At 42.4% G+C, this 15980-nt stretch overlaps 2 protein-coding genes across 2 annotated transcripts in view; both read left to right on the top strand.

The window, feature by feature from the left end:
* The window catches only part of susd6 (sushi domain containing 6), a 31390-nt gene extending 26251 nt beyond the window's left edge, over nucleotides 1-5139 (top strand). Inside the window, exons 4-7 of the mRNA XM_034075678.2 lie at nucleotides 180-374; nucleotides 486-624; nucleotides 1664-2130; nucleotides 2629-5139. Of these exons, the coding sequence (XP_033931569.1) occupies nucleotides 180-374; nucleotides 486-624; nucleotides 1664-2130; nucleotides 2629-2654 (827 nt within the window). The 3' untranslated portion in view covers nucleotides 2655-5139. The remainder of the gene's footprint in view (nucleotides 1-179; nucleotides 375-485; nucleotides 625-1663; nucleotides 2131-2628) is intronic.
* A 2413-nt stretch (nucleotides 5140-7552) lies between these two features.
* On the top strand, nucleotides 7553-12849 carry srsf5b (serine and arginine rich splicing factor 5b). Its single transcript, XM_034075822.2, has 8 exons — nucleotides 7553-7684; nucleotides 7961-8110; nucleotides 8542-8612; nucleotides 8730-8858; nucleotides 9511-9583; nucleotides 10893-10966; nucleotides 11060-11167; nucleotides 11471-12849. The coding sequence occupies exons 2-8, from the start codon at nucleotides 7985-7987 to the stop codon at nucleotides 11790-11792; spliced, it is 903 nt and encodes a 300-aa protein (XP_033931713.1). The 5' UTR covers nucleotides 7553-7684; nucleotides 7961-7984; the 3' UTR covers nucleotides 11793-12849.
* The last annotated feature ends 3131 nt before the right edge of the window (nucleotides 12850-15980 follow it).

The raw sequence follows: 15980 nt of genomic DNA, 5'->3' as shown, positions 1-15980 counted from the left end.
GGCTCCCAGTCCAATATCACACAGTATAATATAACGAACAGACTGTCCTTGAGAGCCAGCTGGGAACATTGGGACATTTCAGACCAGCATCCAAACCTGACCACAGGTAGAAATGCGATTTCGAAACACAACAACAGCAACGCTTGTTAACATCTCTTCTGCTTCTGTCTCTTTCCCAGTGTGCTCTCCCCCCACGGAGCCAGAGAACGGGGGCTACCGCTGTCACCCGTCTCCCTGCCCCCACCTCGCCCAGAAGACCGTCATCGAGTACTTCTGTGACGAGGGCTACGCTCTGAAGGGAGACTACAAGTTCCTCACCTGCCAGAACGGAGAGTGGGACGGGCCCATGCAGATCAGCTGTCGCCTCACACAAGGTCGGCCACCTCAACTTATTGTTTTACATCTTCGTGAGCACCAACGACTCGCAATTCAAATGTAAATCTATGAACCCCGTTTTCATTTCCTCTCCGTTTGTTCTTCTTCAGACAAGGAGCCCAGTTCTCCGCTGGGGATCCCCACTCTGTCCATCGTGGCGTCCACCGCCAGCTCCGTGGCTCTCATCCTGCTGCTGGTGGTGCTGTTTGTTCTCGTTCAGCCGAAACTCAAGTCCTTCCATCACAGCAGGTAAGACGCACAACTGTGTTCCTCAACCAAAATACATGTACCTGTCTGGATTCAACTCCAGACTATAACTTTTATTCGAATGATCACATTATTTGATGATCATTTAGTATGCTGTATATTGTTTTACCGGTGTAGAAAGTGCTGAAACATTTGGTCTGTATCTCATTCCTGCCTTAGTGCTGCTGTTTTAGGAAAATACATTTTAGTTTTTTAAATGCCAGATCTGCCTTGAGTTGTTTTGGCTTATCAGTTATGTTATCAGGGAACGTACAAACCAAACGCAAACAAATCCTTATTTCCATATTCATCTGTTGGTTTCGCACTCCAAACGTGCGGTGAACCGGAGCTAGCCAAGCATTAAATAATCTTGATCAAAACATAGATTCAAAGTTTATATGAACATCTGGTCAAAATAAATACATTGAAAAACAATTCTGGGGCAATTGGAACTTTCCACATAAATAGGGCAAAATACAAATATTTCATATTCTTTTTTATTTCCCCTTAGATTAAGTCATAAAGAGTATGTGTACGTGTCACATGACCCAGTTCAATTAGTTTCCTTGTCTTTACTGAAGAGTGTAAAAAAGTAAATGATTAGCCTTTTACTTCTCGAACAACAGCTGTTGCCAGAAACTCGTGAGAGCTTTATTTCTGTTTGCTGTGGAAAAACACAGCGCTTTTATTTGTCAGTCTCAAAGTGACACAGCAGATTCAGCCTTTCATTCTTTCTGTGGACACACCTATAACTCAGTGTTGGTTGAAACAAGTTGCATGAACAGGTTGTTCAAGTTGGCATTTCTTACATACTGGAAAAGTAAAAGTATGAAATCCAATCAGTGGATGATTTAGAATAGATGGAATGCTCGTTGGCATTCTTGTTGATGTGTTGTGTTGCTCCGGGCTGGGTGCAGCCTGCTATAAAGGGATTGTCCTCTCAGAGGTATTGCTGTGACACACACATGACTGCATCATGCCTTCAACCTGACCTTCTCCTCTTCCTCACTCCTCTTCCTCACTCTGCGTCTCTGTCCATCAGGAGGGAGCAGGGGGTGTCCGGCCAGTCCAGCTCCATCATGGTGGAGGGGGTCCAGGTGACGCTGCCCTCCTATGAGGAGGCAGTTTATGGAGGAGGTGGACCCTGTGGGGCCTCTGGTCCTCCACCTTCTCCGTCTCCCCCCGAGGCTCCTACCGAGTCTCGGGTCCCCATCGTGCTCGCTGAGGGTCCTCAGGGGGCCGCCGGGGGCCCCAGCAGGAGCCGCCCCCACAGAGACTTTGACTTATGTCTCCCATCCACATCCTCCTCATCGTCCTTCTCCTCCCGGCGCCACGCAGAGACGGCGCTGGTTCATCAGGCCCCTTCTTCCTCCTCCTCTTCCTCATCATCATGGGCTAGAGAGCACCCTGGGGGTGCCTGCGCCGGCCCCCTACCTCTCCGTAGAGACTCGGAGAGCAGCGACCAGCACAGTCTGCTCTCCGTCACCTCTGTGGACGACTTCTCTGACGGTGAGAGGAAGCGTCTGCTTTCCACACATTAGCTTCTGAACAAGGAGCCGGACCAATGGCCCTAATGCTATTTAAATAATGATGTATTGGGATTTTTGTATGTGAAATCATAACAAACACCATTTTTGAAAGGATTCCCTTCGATTAATTTCAAATAAGTAGCTACTGAGAAAAAGAAGATCAAATACTAAAACAAATATTTTGGCTGAGAGAAATCTTTTTGTTTGTTTTTAGGCAAACAGTTGAAATGCAAACTTTGGAAGGCACATTATCTCAGGCATTTCTGCACTGCAGTTTAATATGACTTATCTTGCTGACGAATACTTTATGCATCGGTTAAGATATCAATCAGAGAATGCTTACAGTGGCAACATATAACAACAGACCAAAATACTGACGTGTATTTGGTGATGTAATGTATTGCAGGACAGTGCGGTGGGTAAACAGCTGACTCTAGAGCCCTTACTCTATTCTAATGTTTGCTCTGTTTCCCTGCAGATATCCCCCTGCTGAAGGAAGCATGAAGCCTCCAGCCTGCTAGCAGCAGCAGCAGCAGCAGAGTCCTTATTTCCCTCTCTCACTGCTGACCAGGACTGACTGTGGCTGTCAACCTACTTCCCCCCCACTCCCCTCACAGCCTGCAGAGAACAGACTAGAACTATGCCCCCATTCCCCAATGCAACCCGTTCTGCCATTGCTTTCCATGCAGAGCAAAGCCAACAACCAATACTTGCAATGATGGAGCACCACTGCACCCAGCTGCTGGATCGAAATAAAGACAAGCCAGACAATAAAGTGGTGCCAGCTCAACATAAGTCCTTTAGATCCTTTGTATATGTAAGACATACATACTGAGTCACGGTTGTGTACTATAGGCTTTGTTTTATCACACACTTGCCTACTCCCAGGTGTACTTCTCTATATAAACATTGCTCACAGAGGCTTCATCGGAAAAAGGCTATAGCAACACGTCCACTCCGTCTGGGATTGCTGCGGATAAAACAAAAAAGATACTCCTGATGTTCGCCCCTGACGCTGCGGCGCTCGGAATCAAAAATCGTCTTCCCGCTGTACTTGAAAAAGTTGTGAGTGACGGCTGGGATCTGTGAATGCTGCATGTGGTTTTTAGTTATTGCTGTCAGAGCGCCATGGCCCGCTGAAAGAAGCACGAAGCCTCCTCTGTCTCTCCCTCTCTGCTCTCTGTGTGTCCGTGAGGCGTCTAGCTTATGGATCAGTGGGATTGAGAACCACTTCACAAGAGCTAAAAGCAGGCTGCAGCATTTTTTTTAACACCATATCACAACTACAAATAAACACGCTTTTTGTTTCTGCCGCCAGCTGCACCCAATTAATTGGTGATTTAGATTCAGGACTTTGCTTTAAGTCTTACCTGTATAAGGAGACATGGGATGCTTTTCATCATGCTAGCATCTGGATAGCATCAGTTTATACAACTTGATAGAAGACTTTCTCCAAGCCCCTAATAAGCCTTGTCTCCTCAGTCCTTGTCTCCTCAAGGTTCATTTAAGGGATGGAAGATCCTCCATGATGTCAGTTTTCGGTTCTTAGGGGAAAGAGGAAGGGAGGAAGAATACGTTGGCATGATGAAAAGCACGATTATGTCACATTTTGTCTGAAAGCTGAGAAGAGTCTTTTCTTTCATGGTGATCGGACACTTGACTAAACTTTAAGCTTTTTTTCTGCTTTTCTGCCGTCTGTATTTATTGGTGTGTGGCTCAGTTTGCTTTAACTTGCTGAATCTGTGTGAGTGTGTATCTTTATGTGTCAGCTAGTTCAGGACATGTAGTCATACGGTCGCCTCGATACAGCCATTTCCTGATTCGCCTTGCTTCACAATGTCCCCGTCTTTCACGATAGGAAAATATCCATCCCAGCACTGAATAAGTCACATGAACAAACCAGCGTCCCGTCAGCCAAGTAGTCCACTACACAATGCGTGTATTATTCATGTACTCTCATGCTAGAATATTCATCATTTTCTGCTGAATGGCTGGAAAACCCAAATCCCCTCAGAGGAACTGGCTCTCGCCCACCTTCCCACTGAATAAGACTCTCCACTATTGTGCATTATTGACACAACTGCAACTGGTTGCAGTGCAACGGTTTGTGAAACACCCCATACACTCACTCGCCCTCCCTAATGCCAAGTGCAAATTTAAGAGAGTATCATATTATTTAGTTAGAAATCTGTTTTATTTGAAAAGCTTTTAGTGGTTGAGCTGGTCACCCTGGAAACGACATGACTCTGATGGATCAGGAGAATTACCCTTCAAGCTTCAACTGCTCAGAGAACCCCCCGGAACAACCCTTTCTGAATTTCTATTCTTGTTTTATTTGGCATTAGTGGCTGTCTGTCATTATCAATGGCTACATTATTAATGCAAACAGAATGTTGCCTTAGACTTGTAAATTGTCTTTTTCTTTTTTTTATAATCTTAAGCGTCCGCATTGGTTGCTTTAAAATATTGCAACATATTCTGTTTTCCCAATGGCCTTACTCTGTTCTTTTCTATTCTATGCATAAAACGGTCTTGTGTATTTATCAATGAGTTTACTTTTGCTTTGGACACGACTAAACGAATGTCCATTCTTCTCTGTCCCCCCATAGCTTTTACAGCTACTATGATGATGATGGTGGTGATGATGATGATGATGATGGTGATGATGGTGGTGATAATGATGAACGTATGAGCACCTATATTTCACTATTCCTTTGCAACAAGGCAGTAAAATATTATGGGATTGAAAAGAGACAAAAAAAAGAAATGAACTTAACCATTCAGAAACACTGTTGTACGGTGTTGCGTTCCTGAAAAATAACAAAAGTACACATGTTGATTCTTCGTTTCAAAAATGCTTTCTGCTTTGGTTTTTCCTCTGTACATGGCAATGGGTGTGAAGATAGTAATTTAATATTTGTATAAAGTTTAATTTAATTTTACAGTGTGTATATAACTTTCTAATTAAAGCTTTCTTTTAAATGTGGAATATGATGGGTCATTATTTCCAAATAACATGTTTCTATACTTCTTTGGTTGAGAATCTGGAAAGATCTGAACCATGAAGAGAAACTCCTGTTCACTATCAGAATGAATGCAGTAGCCTACTTCCTGGATCTGTGCAACCCATTATCGGTGTTATATTTCTTGTGCTATTCCTAGCGTGCATCACGTATTATCAGTCCCATATAGTACCTCATGATACTCTAACCAGCTATGAGATCACTAACACAGCTCTGTATAAGGAAGACCTCTATCCGTTCCATCAATTCAGAATCAATAAATAACAATCAAAATGGAAAGTACATGTATTCTTGGTCAAAGGTCCTCCTAGATAAATATTTTATGTTCATAACTGCTTCCTGGATTATGTTTCTGTGTTTTATACGACTGCAGAATGACACACCTGACTTCTTGAAACCAATTTAGTATGCTTGCAATTTAGAAAGACATGTTCTACCTGGATTCACTTTATTTTAAAGTATTTTTCTTGGATGTTTCTTATTTACGCTATAGCTACTGTAGATCATTGTTTACTGTGTACTGTTTACAGAAATATTGTGTCAGAGTGACACCTGGTGGTCATAATCAGAAACGAAACCGATGAGTGAGTGACGTCATGTTCGGAAACCACTTCGGCATTCTTCGTTTTTCTGCTGCGTCACCATCCGCCAGGTCGCAGAGAAAGTAGAACCTTTACATATCTACCAAGTAGAACACATCGATTGATTCATAATGGGGATTTAATGCTTTGCTAAAAGGTTACAGTTACATGCAAAAACGCCATCACAACAGTGCTTCGGTCATTTCATACTGTGCTTTTATGAGTATCTTAGATTACTAATTTGATTACTGCAAATACTAATTCTTTGTAAAAATTAACTTTTTTTAAAGTGTGGTCTTCCAGTTACCCTGACTGTGTCTCCCTCTCGGAGGGCTTTACGGTAAGAACAAGGAATTGGGAGAACACCTAACAGTGCTACAGATCATTTATGTACTTGTATCATACTTTAAAAAAAAGAGATAACTGGTTATGTCTTGCCTCAGTCTGAAGCAGGATTGGTTACAGGATGGTGATCATTTATGGCAGATTGTGGTCTACTATTATTAATGCCTGGACAGGGTTGCCAACTTTTGGTACCTGGCTGGAGTGAGATTTTGATATCATGGGTTTAATTACACATATGCACACTAAATGACTGCTATCGTGTCAGTAGCGGGACCTTAGCATATAGGATATATACAATACAAATACACAATATTGGACACAGACTATAAAGGGCACAACGTTTCATTCAGTAATGAAAGTCAAACACATGTTTGTTTCCACAGTTTTATTGTGTGCATAGGCAATAATAAGCAATGATAAGCAATTAATTAAATTATCGTACGATAAATAAAAAAGAACTCGATAACTTTTCTGACCTCGATAAATTGCCATTTACATGAGGATGTGACTAGCAGTTTGAAAGGATGTACTTGAATTATTATTATGTCAGTGGTCTAAAATGGTCATACAACGGTGCCGACAATATTATCGTTTATCGCAATAATTTCCGGGAAAATGTATCCAACAAAATATCGTGAGAGGCCTATACATGAAACACACAAAACATGTCTTTGAAGTGTTCTGCTCAAAATACCAAACAGATCACCCATTCTAGCCATGCCTCATACCCCTCTTTTTCTGTGTGTCTGTGTGTGTGTGTGTGTGTGTGTGTGTGTGTGTGTGTGTGTGTGTGTGTGTGTGTGTGTGTGTGTGTGTGTGTGTGTGTGTGTGTGCGTGTGCGTGTGCGTGTGCGTGTGCGTGTGTGTGTGTGTGTGTGTGTGTGTGTGTGTGTGTGTGTGTGAAAATCTGATTTCCATATATATATATATATATATATATGGGAATTAGATTTTTATATAAATGTAGTGAGGAAATCAGTTTAATGTTACGGATTGGTTAGTGATGATGGCAGTGCTGCGCGTGCAGGGATCCTTGAAGTACGCCAACGTGCGTTGACTTGTGAAGGCGCATTCGCATCTTTAATTATTATTATATTATTATATCAATATATTTTTTATCATTTTATTTATTTTATATTTATACATTATTGTGTTATGTCTCTTGGAGGTAGACATGAAATCATCAAAAATGACATAGAATAAATAAAGGAAAAAAGAAGGGAAACAAAGAAAAATAGAGTTTCATATTTCCGATAAAAAAACATGTAAATACACAGTTTTGATTGCCGATTTAGTGATACTGTTTTTTAATAGTGTTACTATATTGGTTAATAAAAAAACACAGATGATTTTTCCGGTTATATCTCACCAGTGGGTGGCGCTAACGTCTAAAAAAAAGAGTGGGAAAACGTCAAAGACGAAGAAGAAGATGTGGTAGAAAAAGACGTAGAAGAAGAATGCCGTTTTCATTATACATCCATGCTCAACCACCCCCTCTCTGAAAAGCAAAGGCTCCATTTTGTTTAGTTCCTGCGGTCACAGTCAACACACCCTGCAAGGAAAACAACGACAAAACCCCGTCTACAGTAAGTGCACAGCGATTAAAATGTATCTCAACATCACTATAGCGTTGTGTTAAAATAAACATATGTTGCGTATGAGCATTGTTAGTTTAAAATAGCACGACCAACGGCTGGCTAAGAAATTGGTTGTTAGGCCCCAGCGGTTGTCTTGCTAGCTTGCTAACAAAACATTTTAACCAACGTTTTTAAACGGCTTGATTTGCGACTAGTTTTAACATTATTCATCATGTTCTGTGTTAGATACATTCGCCAAGTTAATGTGTGTATGCCTGTTTGCAGATAATTGTAACTACGACATCAGAAATGAGTGGATGTCGTATTTTCATCGGCCGTCTGAGCCCATCGGCCAGAGAGAAGGATGTGGAGAGGTTCTTCAAGGGATACGGCCGCATCCGGGATATCGACCTCAAGAGGGGCTTTGGCTTTGTGGTGAGTCCTCTTAAGTCATATATAATTATTCTGAAAACTTATATATGCTGAAAAAAAACCTCAAACTCCAGTGTTCAAAGTAACTTAAACTCCCACTTTACATTTATATTCATTTCTAGTGTCTTAATTTATCTTATTTGCCTTGTTTTTTTTATGCCGTTGCAACGCAAACATTTCCCAAATTGGGATCAATAAAGTACTTATCTCTCTAAGTATATCTACTCAAGTACTGTTAACTACCGTTTGTTGCTACTTTGTTCTTTGGCCTAAGTACAATATCTAAGTATTTTTTCCAACTTTACATTCAAATATCTGGACATTTGCATTTCGCTCAGGCAATTGGGTTGAGAAATCCTTTGTTCATTATTTGTCAAGAATGATCCTAAACCGGTGTGGAAAAGGGACAAACGTGTGGTGTTCTGTTTGTTTAGGAGTTTGACGACCCCAGAGACGCTGAAGATGCTGTTTATGAGCTTGATGGCAAGGAGTTGTGCAGTGAAAGGTAGGAGTTTTGCAAAATCAATAATGGGAATAAACTTGTTTGGGTTCTCTTCTTACTCTGCCTGTTTCATCAAGAACTGTTTTTACAATTTTTAAAATGTAACCCTCTGTAATTCAGGGTGACCATTGAGCACGCTCGTGTGCGTCTGCGTGGCGGCCGCGGCGGCAGCAGAGGAGGCAGTGGCGGCAGTGCCGGAGGACGTTTCTCCTCTGATCGCTATGGCAGAGGCTCCCAGAACAGTCGGAGGTAAAGTTCTTACATCATGCAAGGTTATGGTTACAAAAGGCCTTTTGCTAGGATATGATATGGGTTTTTTTTTTTACCGCACATATTTTATTACATTCTATTTCAATGTAAGTACTGCTTTATTTAATTTAAAATTGTACTATATTTTTTCTAATGTTAAAATAGTTCTATCTGTGTTTTTTAATCTTAATTTTCGTTTTACTTATGTATGCACCACGACACCAAGTCAAATTCCTTGTACGTGTAAACCAACCTGGTAATAAACCTGTTTCTGATGATATCAGATAGAATTGCTTGGTGTCATTTAAATGAGGAAAGAAATGCATATACATGTAAAAGTAGGTGATGTACACGGCTTACTTTCAACAGTCATGGTGAAAAGTTCATTATTTAATGATTGCACTCGTGTTTTTTATATTTGCTACTGCCCAAGTTTCTTTTTCTTGAGATAAAACGGTTTACGGATTTTAATAAATAATCTACAGATTGGAAATGTCTAACATTCAACACCAGACTTGTGCTTCCTCCATTGTAAAGATCCATGACTTGAATAAGCCTCTCTGTTGACAAGAAGTGAATGAAAGCTCTTCAGCTCAGTCAGTAGTTCAACCTCACACTGTTATAGTTCAATTGATTCTTTTTTTCTCTTCAGCCGAAACCCTCCTCCGATGCGCACGGAGAATCGCCTCATCGTTGAGAACTTATCTTCTCGTGTCAGCTGGCAGGTTCGTTTTTCCACATGATTTTTATGCACAGCAAGTCTACAAACTGCAACAACTATTATCACTTCAACAGTCTGCCTCCAACAATACACACATACAACTGTAGATTTTCCGTGATGCTAAAAAACATTGATTTTCTGGAATCTACTCAATCATTTTTACATGGCTTGCTAAATGTTAAAACTTTTTTTTATTGTGATGAGGCCCAAATTGTTATTTAAAAAATATATTATTAAATCTGCATCTAATGCAGTTAAGTAATGAGACAACAAAATTAGAAAACACTTAATTTGTTCATTTTTTTCAAATTGTAACCAATTCTTCACCCCTCTATTTGCCAGCCTGACTGTTGTGGCATAAGGAAGAGCTCGCTTATGGTGGAGTTAACCCCTTCTGGGTCCTTCTGTCTGGGTTGAGCCCTGAGGTGTCAGCCAGTCTGTCCTACTCCTAGTTGATGCCTGCTGGTCATGTGAGCGCTCGCTACTCACTAGAGGCGCTGGCGGCCCCTTCGTTCGCTCGCACCGCCCCCTGTTGAAGGCAGGGGGGCGCCTGATGTGTGGCTGAGAGAGAGGAAACAGAGAGTTGGCAGAGAGAAAGGAGAGGAAAGAGCGAGAGTCGATGGTGATGGTGGTGTCGTATTGATCGATGGTTCGTTAATTTGAGGGGCTTCAGTCGATCGATATCCCCCTCCCCTCCCCCTCTGGTGTTCCCGCACATCGCGAGAGAGAGAGTGTGAAATCCTCCCAGGTGCCCATGGATAATATCTGCAGTTATGGTGGGCTCGGGGAGCCTGCGGCACCCCTCCACAGGGTTTCGCTCTCAGGTAGTAGTTTCCTCTCTTCCACCCTGTTCACTCTCTTTACTGAGACAGGGTGCCGAGACAAGGGCGGTCCCGGCGTGGAGCCCTGTGCCCTCTTAGTCAGGGAAAATGGGGCTCTTGGTGCCAAAGGCTGCCCAAGTGGCGCCACTGCAGTTCAGTTCATGCAGATGGTGTTCATGTCTCTGTAGTTGTAATGAGTCCAAGAATCTCAAAGCTTTTGCAAATACTTAATTGATTTTCCACTCATAACACTTAAAAAATTAAATTGGTCTCTTTAATTTGGCATACATTGTATTTTTTCTAAAAAAACATTTAGTTTGAAGGACTGCCTGTGAGGTTCTTGGACTCATCATCCTTATCTGCAGTAGTCTGTGTAGTCCTCTCAGACAATCTAACCATCTCTCTTTTTGGGTAAATCAGTGCTGTTTTATATCTCAGGCTGTGCTTGTGTCCTGAGCCTCTCCATAAGTTGACTGATGTTTACGTGTGTAGGACCTGAAAGATTTCATGAGACAAGCTGGAGAGGTGACATTTGCAGACGCACATCGCCCCAAGCTCAACGAAGGGTAAGACCATTATCTCTCTAAGTGGCCATTGCTTTCCAATCGATGACATAAACATACATCTCAGATTGTAATTATTGTGTGTTGTGTTTTCAGAGTCGTTGAGTTTGCCTCTTCCAGTGATCTTAAAAACGCCATGGACAAACTGTCTGGAAAGGAAATCAATGGCAGGAAAATCAAGCTCATTGAGGCAGCCAGAAAGAGGTGAGCGGCTCTTTCTTTCACTTGATGGTGTCCACATTCCAACCACGTCTCCTTTTTACTCACTATAAAAACATGGCCTAACAAAGCATTATGACTTGGATTAAGTAGAACTGCATTTTACCTTTCTTTCAAGTCAGCAAAGATGAATGAAGCCCTCTTCTGATTGTGTTTAGGTCTTTATAAGATTGACTTCAATTAATTAATTTACCATCTCTCATGCAGGTTGCATTAATGTTGAATAAATCCAGTAGAACTACATACTTTTCATACCCTAATGCTCTCCTTCGTCTCTTTCCCTCCCAGGTCGAGGAGCCGCTCCCGCTCTGAGAGCTCTTCTCGCTCACGGTCCCGGTCCCGCGGTCGCTCTCCATCTCGCTCCCCCCGACGTTCCCGCAGCCCCCCCCACAAGACCCACAACCGCTCACGCTCTCGTTCCCGCAGCGTCTCCCCCGCCGGAGGTGCCAGCTCGCCGTCCCACAAATCAAAAGACCCCCCTAAGCGCTCCAAGATGAGCCGGTCCGCCACCCCCCCCTCCCCGATGCCCGCTCAGAAAGCCTCTCGCTCCCGCTCTCGTTCCCGCTCTCGCTCCCGTTCCCGCTCTCGGTCCACCGACAGCCAGCGCTAAAAGCCACATTTCAGTTCAATGTAAAACAACTTAATTCACCAGTCGACTCGGCTTAGAGGCACACTGGAGCTCCCGTGTATCAAACGGGAACATTGAGTCAAATAGTTTGTAGTCATAATCGAGAGCGTTTAAATTAAATCACCATAACAGACGACACTCTTTTTACAGTGATGCGGTTTGTCGGCCCCCCCCTCCTTTCATCAACCTCATGTACGTTTACACCCCAACTCTTTTTTTTCACAAGATCACCAAAATGCCCGAGTGAACCAGCATCATGTTTCACCGTGATTGGGACTGTAAAGTTAAGAATTACTTTGAAGAAGGAATGTCATTTTCAGCAGCACTACAATGCTTTTGATGAGTTGTGACCACTTTCTTTCGAGATACTTTTGCTTGTCAGTGGCAAATTTTAACCCATTTCCACGTTTTAAGTCCTCATCGTTCTTGTTTTTTCGAAGTCAGTTTGCCTCTTTTCTCTATTTTCTGCCCTACTGTCACAGCTGTTGTCTATCTATACCCGAGGATGTTTGCATGTGCTTTCCCCCCCTTTTTTTAAATAAAATGTAGAATCTTTGTTTTTTAAACATCTTTTGTTCTCAAATATAAATCATCATTGGCTTTGCAGTATCAAGAACACTGCTCAATACCACATTTTTCCAGCAGTTCACTGAACTCTAAATGTCATGGAGCTTATTCTCATTTGCCGTTGACAGTTTATTTTATTGTGTTGGGAGATGTAATTCTCCTCGAGGCAAATGTCAACACTTTTTTCTAGACTTGTAATTAAAGTTTTTATTTTTTTTTCTTGGTTTAGGTTATATTGTTTTTGTGTACAGCATTGCAGACTTTTGTTTTACATAAGTGTATAATGTAATTCCAAGAATGCTGGTTGGTACTGTGACTGTTTCTGTGGTTTAATGAACATGTAGACAAGAGTTTGAAAAAAAGCAACATTTTTGTATGTACGGATTTTATTTTCAGTGAAAAATATGATTGACGTTTGTATGATGTAGGAAGATGGACGTTGGACTTAAACAATAAAAAGATTTTAACTAAATCATAAATGTTCTGTTCATCACTGCTTGTAATGAAACCTCTATCTGTCTGCTGACCAGCTGTTGCTGATGGTGCCCAAGACCAGGCTCAAAACCCGAGGGCACCAAGCCTTCGCAGCAGCTGGCCTTGGCTCTGGAATAGTCTGCGGTTGCTTGGCCTCTAATGGTTAGATGTTGCGATGTGTTTGCTCAAAATAAAACAAACTTTTGCACATGCAACAAAGAAAATAGGCCTTTACAATATTCAAAAGAAATAGGCAAAACTCAAATAAAATAAACAAGGTATTCTTTCTTGATAATGCTTATATAACTTCAAGAGTATTTGTTTTTAAATCCTCACTAAAAACACACTTCTTCTCTCTGGCCTTCTAGTCAGGGCGGAGCATGACACCTGACTATTCCCTGTGTTTTATTATTTTATATTTCTGTTGTAAATTGTCTTGTGTTTTTATTACATGTACAGCACTTTGGCTCGACCAAAAATCGCTTTTAAATGTGCTATATAAATAAAACTTGATTTGATACCTAGTCATTCAAGATCTACATAAACACTACGACACAAAGTGGCTGTCGGTCATTCTGACCCACAAACAGCAGATCTTCTGTATGTATAGAATGTTGTAAACTCTAATATTGCAAGTTTACAACAATATTGGGGGGGGGTGAGAGTGCTGTTGAGAGGGTGTCCCACACAAACATACTCCTTGTCCCATGTTACATCCCGACTAAGGTCTATACAATAACATACAACCAATAAAAATGAGGGAGGCAGCGTAACAGTTGACAAAAGGTTTATTTTGTAAACCCAGAACAGACATATAACTGAAACACTGTTGGTGAGGAGGAGGAGGAGGAGGAGGAGGAGGAGGATTGTGCCAAACAAAAGAAACAAGCATAACAACCAGGCCTACATCCATCCTTTGAAACCAAAACTCAAACAAAAACCCTCACTAAGCAAACTACGAAGAAGTTGACAAAACAATATACAGGGGTGGCAACAATCCGCTAACCTAGTGTGTCTAAACATTAGTTAGCTACGTGGTGAGAAATGTACAGGGTACCCCAGACTTACCTAACTCCTCCACCTCTCAACACACACACTTTCAAAAGGGTCAGACAATACAAGGAGCATGAGTTGCTAAACACTGCAGTCTATTGCAGGCTCCTCATCAGCAACAGGCCCAGAGTGAGAGTGAGAAGACTTCCTGGGTGCCTCCTTTATGGTCGGCGCTGGCTGCTGATAGGCCAGCTGAGGGTGAGAGGATCCAATCAGCCATCAGACTCAGGTGCACAGGCAGATACCGATCAGCAGCTGATTAGCTGTGCAGAAGACAGGGAGAAGAGAGACAGGAGGGAAGGAAAACCACACCAGTACAGCCTGCCTGGCACGTAACATCCCACATTTGGTTTGTTGGGACCTGGTCACCCTACTCTGAACATACACACTTCATCACCACTTGCATTGAATTTTGAGTGATTTATTCAACAGTGAAACACTCTTGATGTTTTCGGTCAGGATTGACCGCCATAGAAATGAATGGGTATGAGTATTATGTTCATCCTGCAGATGGAAAACATCTACACACACACACGTTACGGGAACCTCTCCCTTTCTCGCGCTGTATGATAAAATGTATCGTACCTTCTCACAGGTGCAAGCTCTGTGCCCCTCGAGATACACAAACCTCTCGCGCTAAATGCGCCTCCCTTACTGGCTCTCAAGCAGTTATATTTGTGCCTTGCTCACATTTGACTCATTGACACAATGAGCAGGCGACCGATTAGGCTATTTTCTGTACGACGGGCTCTGGACACATTCTTTGAACCAGATGAAGAGGAGATAGAGGAAGATGTCTCAGAAATGGAAGACAACAGCGATCCAGACAATGAGCCTACAGCAGACCAGGAAGAGGCACCTGAGGGAGAGGCCCCTGAGAGAGAGGCCCCTGAGGGAGAGGCCCCTGAGATAGAAGCCCCTGAGATAGAAGCCCCTGAGGGAGAGGCCCCTGAGATAGAAGCCCCTGACGGAGAGGAGCCTGAGGGAGAGGCCCCTGAGGGAGAGGCCCCTGAGATAGAAGCCCCTGACGGAGAGGAGCCTGAGGGAGAGGAGGGAGAGGAGCCTGAGGGAGAGGAGCCTGAGGTGACATTCCACAATTTTGCATTGCCAACTATGTGCGTGAACACACAGTTGTTCTGATATGGTATATTTCTCTTTCAATAAATGTTCATTGAGGAAAACAGTATCATGTCTTACAGTGAATGCTGAACTTGATGGGCCCACCGGTGGGTCCGGACCATGACATGAAACACTGGCTTGCTTGTATCAAATCAATACATCCCATACATCATTGGAACGGGAAGAATCTCAGCTACAACACTAACTAAAGCATTTCCATCTCCAGTAAACACAGCCTACAGGGCAAGCATTTCTATAATATGTGTAATGTAAAATAAGCACTATCTTTGAACTTACTGCCGAAAATAATATGAAATTCACCCCTGGTGTCATTCTGTCTGTCATCCCTTGATTCTACTTGCTTTGACTGTTCAAATGAGATGTCAACCATCAACATTGGAAAAGGGGTTCCAGAGATATCACTGTGCAAACCACACCGGTCAATTTTGACCAAAAATAGCATGGGAAGGGGGGTATGGGTATGATGGTATGACCTAACAAGAGAAGGGTAAAGAGTTATTATTCAGAGGAACAAAAGGCAGAGAAAAAGTGAAATGACAAAAGAGAACTGAGGCTGAAAATATAATATGTTATCAGCTATAACAGATTAAGATAGAGATACCGGTAATGAATTCTCTCTGTTTAGTTTTTTTGAATTTCCAAATTCACATGGCATGCTTCTTCATCAAGTATATTTTCACTTATATCTATTTTTTTTTACTTTTATTGTCATCACATAGTACAGGTACTAGTAACGAAACAGTTTCTCTGCATTTGACCCATCCTAGTGTTAGGAGCGGTGGGCTGCCATTAGTATGTACGGCGCCCGGGAAGGCAGTGTAGGGAACGCTGCCTTGCTCAGGGACTCCTCGGTAGCACTTGGTCTTGCCGGGACTTGAACTGTTGACCTTCCAGTTGCCAAGCCAAGTCCCTATGGACTTCGCCACCACCGCAATT

The sequence above is a fragment of the Pseudochaenichthys georgianus genome, chromosome 24 (genome assembly GCF_902827115.2).
Source record: "Pseudochaenichthys georgianus chromosome 24, fPseGeo1.2, whole genome shotgun sequence".
Classification (NCBI taxonomy): Eukaryota; Metazoa; Chordata; class Actinopteri; order Perciformes; family Channichthyidae; genus Pseudochaenichthys; species Pseudochaenichthys georgianus.
The sequence above is the reverse complement of the archived record's forward strand: the minus strand, read 5'-3'. Positions and strand labels throughout refer to the sequence as shown.